This window comes from Arachis ipaensis, chromosome B01, assembly GCF_000816755.2.
Source record: "Arachis ipaensis cultivar K30076 chromosome B01, Araip1.1, whole genome shotgun sequence".
NCBI lineage: Eukaryota > Viridiplantae > Streptophyta > Magnoliopsida > Fabales > Fabaceae > Arachis > Arachis ipaensis.
The window spans coordinates 11625806-11637414 of NC_029785.2; the positions used below are offsets into that span (position 1 = coordinate 11625806).

Here is an 11609-nt window from a genome sequence, read left to right on the forward strand (position 1 = left end):
CGCCACAGCTCAGCGGCGAGCTTCCGCGCCGACACGGCCGCCCTCTTCCAACCGAAGTAACTCACCAGCTTCTCGTCCTGCTGGAGCTGATCGCTGCCAGCTCCGGCGCCGTTCGTCTCGAGGAGAGTTTCATGCCTGCTTCGTCTGCCATTAGGAGCGCCGCTTCGTCTCACGGGAGGTTTTCGGGAGGTCCTCGGCGACTGTTGGAGATTCGAGGAAGGGCAGGGGTTTCGGGCGCCGCTGGGAACAATGCTCGCCAAAAATGGCAGCGGTGGATGGTTAGAGTCGCCAGAGAACTTCATCGTTGGGTGCGGATAATGTTGTCCATTTGGGAACAACACGCTCAAGGTGGGGCAGCTTTTGTGTGTGTGTGTGTGTGAGAGAGAGAGAGAGAGAGAATGTGGAGTGTTGCGGTTTAGTTACTCAGAGTTTCAGAGACTCAGAGAGAGAGAGATTGTTTGTTTGTTTCTTGTGGGAGTTGTGTTGCGTGCTGGGCGGAGGTTTGTATTGAATTGAAGGAAGCTTGCCTGCCAGCTGAGAAAAATAGAGGCAAACTGCAGATACGGATACAGATACAGATACAGATACACAGATTCCTTTTTTACACTTTTACTGTATGAGAGAGAGAGAGTGATATACATGTATACGACTCCATATGTCATGACGTACGGTCGTAGTCTTCTTTCAATTTCAAATCTAAGGGGAAATTACTATTAAGGGTTACTTTTGGTTAGTGTACGTGCTAAATTTTTTGGCTAAAAAATTCAGATAAAGAAGTGAGATTAGGCATATATCTTAATATTGTAATTTTTTGCGTTTTTTAAAATTGTAGGATGTATACAAATTGGATCCGATTTTTATACCTCTTACAAATTGGATCCGATTTTTATACCTCTTACAAATTGGATGGTTCGATTTTAGCTTCTGACACCATGTAAAGCACTCATACATGCTATAATTGCGTCCTATACCATTCTTCCTTCTATATCTAAATTAAAAAGTGGGCTATTTTTTTGGATATTGCAAAACATTTGGTTTAATGCTTCAATATTGGAAGTGAGAGTGTTTTGCAAAATTCTAACAGCAGTGGAAATCGCAGAGGACAAATTATCAGGGATAGATTTTGTTTTTAAAAATTTATAAATACAATATGTAGAGGGCGATTTTTTAATATTTATAAAGCAATACGCAGAACGCGTATTGTGTTCTTAAATATTAAATTGGCAATAGATTGCGTATTGTCATTTTCTACATAAAAAAATTATATTTGAAGTATTATAAAAGGAGGAACGGTATTAGGTTGATTGAGTGTAAGAATGTTTTGTTTTCTTAAGGATGTAAGAGTATATAAATGGAAAGAGGTATTAGTTTGAAAATATATCATAATGGTCAAATATTTTTCCAAACATCTGAGGGTGTGAGTTTTGTATGTGAGAATCCACGTGATATTGTTATTCCTTTTGCAATAACATATGAGGAATTTAAGAGTATATTTTGTCAATGTGGTGATAATCAAGTATTAAAGAGAGTAGGGATGTGCATGGGTCGGGTGAAACCGGGTTTGATGTGACCCAGACCCGACCCGAAATATATACCGGGCTTATTTATTAGACCCGAACCCGGCCCTAGACTCGATGAAACCTATACACTTTCGGGTCACGATTATACCAGGTGAAAACCGGGCCGTTAACATTACATTACCTTGATACCTTCTTATAAGCTAGCATATAAAAATATCCAAATTTCCAAAACTCCAACCATTATTTGACATAGTAAAATTCACTTAGAAAAAATATAACAAGAACTAACTCTTCTCTAAAATTAAAGCATAACCATAATCAATACTAATATTGTCTAATAACACCAAATATTTAAATCAATACAAATAACACAATATTATGCATTAGTCTAAAATCTTATGCATTTTAAACATAAAACATTAACTTATAGTCTTATAATAACTAATAACACAAAATATTAAGATTTACAATACTTAAATTTCACATAAGAATAGCCATCATCCATCACTAATAACACAAAATATTAATTGTGTATGATGACCGGCCACCGGGCCGACTTCGAGTGACCCGAGCCATGGCCCGGACCCGACCCGAAATAATGACCGGGTCTATTTTTGAGACCCTTACCCGACCCTAGACTCGGTGAAATCACACCAAAATAGTCCCTAAAGTGTTCGGGGGCGGGCCGGGTCTTCGGGTCGGGCCGGGCCATGCACACCCCTAAAAGAGAGTCGTAAATATTCTTTATAGGCAGCATGTTTTAGTGTTTGGTGGTTTCGTTCAGTTTCAAATAATGCATGTGGTTGACGAAGCAAGTATGTAAGGAATGTTTTCGATCTACCAGCAAACACGGGTATAAGGGTCCGTTATCGAGTTGTATGTTGAGTTTGAAGAATTAGTTGAGGTTGATTCATCGGAGGCTAACATCGACTGGACAGTTTATAACACTGAAAGTGAAGAGGAATTTGAGGGCACTTACCATATTGTTAGTCCGACTGAAGAAGTGAGTGAAGATGATATAATAGTTGAGTCTAACGTTGCAGAAGTGGCAAATGCATTGGCGAACCAACATCCATCTGGAGAGTCTTCTTTCATGCACGCTTTGGATCTAGACGCTATGAATACACCAGAGTTTTCTGAGTATGTCAATTCAGGTAAGTAGTCTTTATTATTATTATTATTATTATTATTATTATTATTATTATTATTATTATTATTATTGAATCATAAAGCAATAATTAGAATTATTTCTTGTTGTTATTGTTGTAGATCCTATTGTTGTTACGGACGGTGAATTTGTTGTTGGCATGGAATTCAGTTCTAGAGAGACTGTTATTACAGCAATTAAAGATTATACCATTCGCAGGAGAGTGGATTATTGGGTGTGTGAATCCGAGCCAACCACTTTTTATGCTAAGTGTGTACAATACGGAACAAGTTGCGACTGGCTTATTAGTGCTAGTCTTATTAAGAGAAAGTTTTGTTGGGTTATAAGATGATCATGCACCAGAACTAGAATTTCTCAAGATCATGCCAAGCTAAATTCAGACATGATTGCGGAGGTAATAAAACCATTGGTTGAAGCTGATCCATCTTTGAAAGTGAAATCTGTGATTGCTGAAGTGCAGTCAAAATTCAATTATATGACAAGTTACCGCAAAGCATGGCTCGCTAAGCAAAAGGCAATTGCGAACCTTTTTGGTGGTTGGGAAGCTTCTTATGAAGCTTTATCATTGTGGTTTGAAGCAATGGTACAAAAAGATCCATCGGTAGCAGTTGAGATTGAAACTACACCAGCATACCAAGGGGATGAGGTAGTCCAGGATGTTGGGATACTGATGCGGGTATTTTAGAGCATTAGAGCATTTAGGAGCTATAAACCAATCGTACAGGTAGATGGCACACATCTATATGAAAAATATAAAGGAGCTCTATTAGCTGCAATTTCTTAGAAAGGCAATAGCAATATTGTGCCTCTTGCATTTGCCGTTGTTGAGGGTGAGACTTCTGAAGCATGTCACTTCTTTTTTACTCATTTGCGCACACATGTGGTGACTCAAGATGGTGTTGGGCTTATCTCTGATCGATACAACTCTATTACTTCAGCAATAGCTCGTAGTAATGGATCATGGGAGCCTCCAAGAGCTATCCGAATGTTTTGTGTTAGGCACATAGTATCCAACTTCTTGAGCAATTTCAAGGCACCGTATTTACAGAAACTGATAGTCAACATGGGTACGTAAATTATTGTGAAATAACGGTGTCTTTGTTTTTACAAGGCACATAGCACCCATCTTATTGATTTTGTTTTCTTGGTTATTTTTAGGCTATTGTAGGACTAAGCGTGAATTTAATGTGCAGTATGCAAGATTGCATGAGCGTGGTGATGCTTACACGCGATGGCTCGATTGAATCCCACGACAGCAATTTGCTTTGGCATTTGATAATGGATATCGTTGGGGTCATATGACCACAAACCTAGTAGAGTGCATCAATGGAGTTTTGAAGGGAGTGCAAAATCTTCCTATCACGTCACTTATGAAGGCAACTTTTTACAGACTAAATGAGTTGTTCACTAGGAAAAGGGCTGAGGCTGAGGTTCAAAGGAACGCAGGACATGTATTTTCTGAATATGCTAGCAACAAACTTCAATCAAATCATCAAGCAGCGGGAAACATCCAAGTTAACCTATTTGACAGGCAGAATGAGGTCTTTGAGGTACATGAAATACCCAGTGGTATAGAGTATGCGGTGAATCTCCCTCAACGGTATTGTAATTGTAGTGAGTTTCAGACAGATCGAATCCCTTGGCAACAATACGTTCATGAGGTATATAGGATGGATGAGAACAAAAAGGTGTATAGAGTATGGTTTAAGCCATTAGGAAATCCAACAACATGGCCGATGTATCAAGGACCAAGACATATACCTAATCCGCACTTAAAGCGAGTCTCCAAAGGGCGTCCTAAAATAACCCGCTTCTTGAATAAAATGGATATGCGTGATATGCGTGGTCCTAGGCGTTGTAGGCTTTGTGGAGGCAAGAGCCACAGTCGAAGTAGATGCCCTCATCGTGCAGGGTCAAGTGCTGGCGGCTCTACACCTATGTCTTAGTAAATTTGGTTTTTCCTTTACAATAGTAATCTTAAAATAATAGATGAACAACAATTACTTGTGTATTTGATAATATTGTGAACTTATAAAAATTCATTACGATTACAATAGCAGTCTTAAAATAATAGATGAAAAACAATTACTTGTGTACTCGATAATATTGTGAACTTATAAAAATTCATAACAATTACAATAGCAATCTTAAAATAATAGATGAACAAAAATTACTTGCTAAATATCTTTTTCACAAATTTAGTACATTTTTTAACAGCCTTCTTAATTGTGGAAGGGGTATATCTACTTGCACTTCTATGTGTTAGGTTAATCCTTAGATTATACCCCTTACCATGAACATCTGGAGAATCCACCCTATCCGCACCTTCCACACAACCTATATGACATCAAAAGCCACAATAATAAATACACTAATATATCACAATAACGAATACACTAATATATCATAAGATTAAATACACTAATATATCACAATAATTAATACAATAGTATATTATTACCTAAATCGTCATCACCATCGATATCATCATGACTATCATCGTCACTGTCATCCTCGCCATCATTATCATCCTTCGCCATTGGCGCTTGCACCTGAGGAAAATCAACAACATTACTATGACCAATCCCTCTAACGACACTCTAGATCGAATAACTCTGGATCGAGTTAATAGACCTTCTAGCTCCAGAGCGTGGAGAGCGGCTACAATGCCATAGTCGCGAATCCACAGATGATCGACCTGGAACAATTTGAGGCAATTGTCGACTAGATTGCGAAGCCTGCTCGTTAATTTCGGGAGGTTGCGGCTGGGATTGTTGCACTTGCAGTTGAGGGTCGAACAACTCATTTACCCATTGCGACGTGTCTGTTTCAGGTACCCACCGATATAATTGATGATTTGAAGATTGCTTAACTGTGTCCCTCTGCTATGACATAGAGGGTCGATAATATGCTTGATATGGCGGCATGTGTAATGAATGTGAGTTATGGAATAACTGACTAAAGAATGAGGCTCCAAGCTCAATGTATGGTTGTGTACGGGTACTGGTAAGGGTGCATGATAGGCTGTGGCTGTGGTTGTGGCTGTGGCTGTGGCTGTGGTACATAACCAGTTAAACGTAGTTAGCCCCATATGTGTCATTATACCATTGTATATTCTTTTCAGATGCTTGATAGTGCACTACAGGATCACCAACCAGAACGGAGGTCAAACGGTTTGTCCATCTCATAATGTATGCATAATACTCATCTCTCTAATCTTTGTTCTTTGGTCCAGTAAGGACTACGTTGTGAGCTTCTGCAAGGCTAATAGGTTCTCTAGGAACTTCTTGCTGTAAACCAAATTGCCTTTTGACTTTATCTGATGCATGCCATTTAATGCACTCAAATGATATCAGTGGTATAGTTGCACTCCATGTTAAGTGATGTTGCAAGATTTCATTAGGAACTACAATGTTTCCAATACATTCATGACTGTATGGGTTTCACACAAACTACAAAAGCATAAAAAAACGAACGTATAAATATAAAAATACAAAACAATGCACAATAATAAAAAAAACTAATAAATATAACAAAAAAAACTTACCCCATTTGCAAGAATATCATCTATTAACTGCCTAATATGCGAGATGGTCCATTTTTTATATCCATAAAATTTTGAGCACCAAACAATCCAGCTGAAATAAATTGAAACCTTATTACCCTAAATCGATATATTTAAATAATATATTTGAACAATACATATTAAATAATTTATAATAACATGTTACATTAAGATAAATAATTTTACTTGCACGTTAGCGGAAAGCTTGGCTGCGTTCTCACAGGAGCTAGGAATGGTAACCGTTTCCAAGCCCATACACAAAGCAGCGCCAATAGACCATCCACATCTTTACAATTATAACGTGATTCCTGACATAATGTCTTATATAAATGTGCCAGGCAAGCAGAACCCCAACTAAAGTCCCTAATCTCAGCAAAATTTTGAAGCAGAGGCAAGAACTTCCAGTGGATTGTCATACCAGACTTGTCACAAAATAAATTTGTGCCGAACAACAATAATATATGAATCTTTACGTATATTTGTCTGCCTAGGGCGGTATCCGACTGCATGCGCGCACTTTAGGGTGCGGAGCCATGCAAGTTTGACACCACTTCCTTTGTGACCAGCTGCAGTAGGTACTGTTGTAAATTGTATCATGAATTTTCATTTTCGAGTCTACTACTACTGCTATCTGTAAATTCTGACACCGGTAAACCATTTTTGGGGAGTCCAAAAATTATTACAATATCTTCCAAAATAATCGTGCATTCACCATGTGGAAGGTAGAATGTGTGAGTTTCTGGATGCCACCACTCAATCAATTCATTGATAATTACATTTTACAAAGTAAGTCTTCTAAGTATTTGAGATATGTGATAAAATTCACTATCCCATAACTCGATTTCAATTCAGGGATTATACACATTTTGGTGGAGATATCTTGATCCCAAATCTCTTGAATTCTGAAACAAATTGAAAAATATAATGAGTAGTTGTAATAATAACAACAATAATAATACTATAATGAGTAACAACAACAACAACAACAATAACAATAACAACAATAAATGAACAAAGATAATGAATGCAGACATATGGTGGACGATTAAGGTATTCAACAATGTGATCTTCAAAACGCGTAATGTCATGAACCATATTCTGCATTTATTTTTTTCTGAAAAAAAAACATTCTAATTATTTATTTTTTTTCTCACTACTAATAAACACTATTTAATTTACATAATAACATAAATATTATTATTATTATTATATTTTTTCTACTTCATATTAAAAAAAACCACACAATTAATCTACTAATTACATTACTATTATTAAAATAACTTACTTGTTAATTTTTGGAGAAAAAAAAGGCTTCGCAAATGCACATTGAAGTCTCGTACAGGAGGAACTATGGAACCATTGGAGAGTAGAAAAGAGGGTAGAAAGAAAGGAACTCAAAAGTGTGAAACTGTGACTGGGGCTGAAGGTGTATGCGAATTGAAGAGAGATAGTAATTATGCACCGTATTCATGGGCTTGCAGGGAGTCGATGCGTGTTGACCATGCAAGCAATACGCGTTTTGTGTATTGTCAGAAGAATACGCGCTTTGCGTATTGTGCATCCCGAAAAACACGCCATCAGATCTCTGTAAAACACCATCTCTTCTAATAACCAAATAAATCTCACCTTCTTCTTCAATAATGAAATAAAAAAATCCAATGAAATTATCAGAATCTCTGAAAAAGAAAATGTCACGATTTCTCTTTCCCAAATTTTTTAATTTTCCTAAATTGCAAGCTGAATAGCTAACGATTTGTAAAAATTTTGCCTATATGAAGAAAATTCGTTACTCTATTTATTTGCAACTTATCTCATTTTTTCGCTTCTTCTTGTTCGTCTAGTAATATATTCTAATTCTTACCACTCATACCTCGAAAGAAAACAATTATATCTCAAAATCATATTTAAGATATTTTGAATGAGATTCGATCAAATAAACGACCTCCACCTCTCTAGAATTTGCATTAAATCTTGGAAAAGATGCGATAGATCAGTTATATTAAACAACAATAAATACGAACACAAGCAAGGCTAATCAGTATTAGTTCATAATTCCAATACTCTTAGTTTTACTCGATTCACTTTTTGAAAGATATTTTATTAACTTGAGCGTCGAAATCCTTTTTGCAGGTTCTACGTCTAGATCCGAAAAATTTCCTACCAAAGCTATTCGGGAAACGAAGAAGAGATCGTCAAACAATAGCAACGAGGTATACCTCGGAGTATGTATCCTCAACGAAATATTTGGCACCCACCATAGACCCGCTGATGGTGGCAGAAATTGACCAGTTAAGAAATTAATAAACGAAATGCATTGTAAGTACAGTTCTTAACCAGCTAATATCCGTTTATCAATTTAAAAAGGGTTGTCACAAAATTAAAATTAAAAATACTGGGAGTATGAATCCCAAGTCGTCTCCCAACGAGTTGCAGGAAAGGGTGCCAATTTATTAATCAGGAGTTTTCAAGAAAGTTTGAGTTGAATAATGAGCAATTAAATAATTATAAATTAAAGCAATAAAACTAAGAATTATTATTAATATAAAAGGCCTTGACTGGGGTAATGATTAATTGGAAGTTCTGTCCTTGTTGGATTTCCTCAAGTGTAATCCTAAAACATTGTTAATCTACTTGGTCATCCCTTGATTAATAAGGAAAAGTCAAGTAACTAACTAAAAAACTATATCCTCAGGTCCTAATCCTCTCCTTGGGAAGGATTAGAGTTAGAGATTAGAGTTGTCAGTCATCAACTATGCGCGAGGGTTAACACTTGAGTATCCCAACTCAAGGTTCTCCTTTTAATTATCCCCCAATCAAGTTGGGGAACTACTCCATTATCATGTTTGAAAACTTCACAGAATTGAAAAGGGAATATAAGGAGAACATGATAAACAATAATTAAAAAGTAATTAAAAATAAAATAAGTTCTTATATTAATAAATCCCAAAATACAACATACTTATCCAAATAGGGTTAATGGGCAATAAAAGTAAGAGTGAGAGAACAAACTAGAATAATGAAACTTCCACGGAGGTAATGAGTCTTCTCAATATCTAAAAGCAAAAGCATGAAACTCTAAACTATGAATGCAAGAGAACCTAGAGGAAGGAGTAATTTTCTCTCTAGATTCAGATCTAAAACCTAAAAACTATGCGTAATGAGAATGTGTGAATATCCTCCTCGAGTCTCTGCATGTTCCCTGGCTCTAATCTGCGTTTCTGGGCTGAAAACTGGGTCAAAATGGGCCCAAAATCGCCCCGAGCGTTTTCTGAATTTTCTGCAGATCGCGCATGTCACGCGTACGCGTCACTGGCCGAATTTCCTTTCCACGCGTACGCGTCAAGCGCGCGCTCACGTCGTTGTGCAGATTTGCTTCCATGTGTACGCGTCAAGCACGCGTACGCGTCGCTGTGATTTTCTCTGTTTTGCGCGCACGCGTAAGCCATGCATGCGCGTCACTTCTCGCTGGTGGTCTTCTTTATTTCTTGTGCTTCTTCCATTTTTGCAAGTTTCCTCTCTATTCTCTAAGCCATTCCTACCCTATAAAGCAAAAAACACTTAACGTATAGATCACGGCATCGAATGGTATAAAGGAGAAGTTAAAATACACAAATTAAAGGCTTAGGAAGCAGGTTTTCAATCATAGCATAAAACTAGGAAGGAATTGTAAAACCATGCAAATAGTATGCATAAGTGAGTGAAGAGTTAATAAAAGCCACTCAAATTAGCACAAGATAAACCATAAAATAATGGTTTATCAAACTCCCCACACTTAAACATTAGCATGTCCTCATGCTAGTTTAAGGAGATAAAAGTAAATGAGTAGGGAAAAGTAAGACTCATGCAATGCAATGCAACCTATGAATGTGAATGCAACTATATGATTTTTGTCTACTTGGTTAAAAGCAAATAAGTTCTTCAAGAAAAACATAAATCAAATTCCACTAATTCAAATTATACAGTAAAAAGCAAGTAAACTTGTTAGAAGATAGCTCATGAAAGCAGGAAACATAGAATTAAGCATTGAACCCTCACTGATGGTGTATGTGCACTCTAATCACTCTAGTGTATAGGGTAATTACTCTTTCCTTCTCTAATCATGCTTTCTAAACCTTGTTTTTCACCTAACCAATCAACAACATTTAATGTACCATTGCAAACATCATGAGGTCTTTTCAAGGTTGTAATGGGGCTAATGTAAGGGTAAGGGTATATATATGGCTAAGTGAGCTATAAATAGAATCTTTGACTAACCTAAGCTCTCACCTAACATACATACACTCTATATAACTCTAGAATCATGCCTAGCTACCCATAATTTCCCACTTTTGTATTACATACTCATGCATCAACTTTCTTTTAATTTTTATCACATATGCATTGATCTTTTCTTTAACTTAACTTAGCATTGGGGTAATTTTTTTCCCTTATTTATTTACTTATTTATTAAATATTTTTGGATTTTTTTTTAAAATATAAAAGCAACAATAACATATCAATGCATATGAATTTTGAATTTTTCTGTTTCACATGAGTAGGTACCCAAATTCCCAATAGTTAAAAATAGCCATAAAAATATGACACATTCCCTTACTAACCCATGTTCCCACTTTTTTCCACACTTAATTAACACATTATCTCTATCCTAAGTTAACCAAAGATTTACTTTGGGGTATTTAATTATTTTTCTGCTTAAGGCTAGTGATGTGGTAGAATATAGAACACATGGAGATTTAAAAGGCTCAAATTGGCTAACAAAGGTAAATGAAAGGGTAGGCTTATTTGGGATAAGTGAGTTAAAAATAAATAATGGCCTCAATCATATGTATGCATATAAATACATTAAACATTGGACATATAGGATGAAACAAAATATAGATTACAATCACAGAGAAGTAAACACACAAGAATAAAAATCATGGTTAAATAATGTAACCATGTAATTAAGCTCAAAATCTTACGGGTTGTGTGTTCTTAGCTTTTTAAACTATGTTCCAAATACAACTTCAAACAAATTTAACACAAAAATTTTCATTTAAAGTAGTGAAAATTTTCAAAAGTAGGGTCTTAAAAGAGACTTATTATTTTTCAATCAAGTAGAACATGCATGCAAATAACCTATTACTATGCAATTTATCCTATCCTAATAAAAAATAAATAAATATCATATTTTATTGGTGTTTAGGAAAGAGAAATTACCTCCGAAAGTCAGGCATTGACCGACCTCCCCACACTTAAGGCTTTGCACCGTCCTCGGTGCCATCAGTTAAGAACAAAGGGGGGCTGGTAGCGTATCTCCACAACCGGGACCGTCATGGCTCCCTGTGCTGGTAAATGAAGTGGAGTCCGGGGTGTC

At 36.4% G+C, this 11609-nt stretch overlaps 1 protein-coding gene across 1 annotated transcript in view; it reads right to left on the bottom strand.

The window, feature by feature from the left end:
- Positions 1-748, bottom strand: part of LOC107625097 — a 4082-nt gene extending 3334 nt beyond the window's left edge. Inside the window, exon 1 of the mRNA XM_016327672.2 lies at positions 1-748. This exon is cut by the window's left edge and continues 73 nt beyond it. Coding sequence (XP_016183158.1) covers positions 1-302 — 302 coding nt within the window. The 5' untranslated portion in view covers positions 303-748.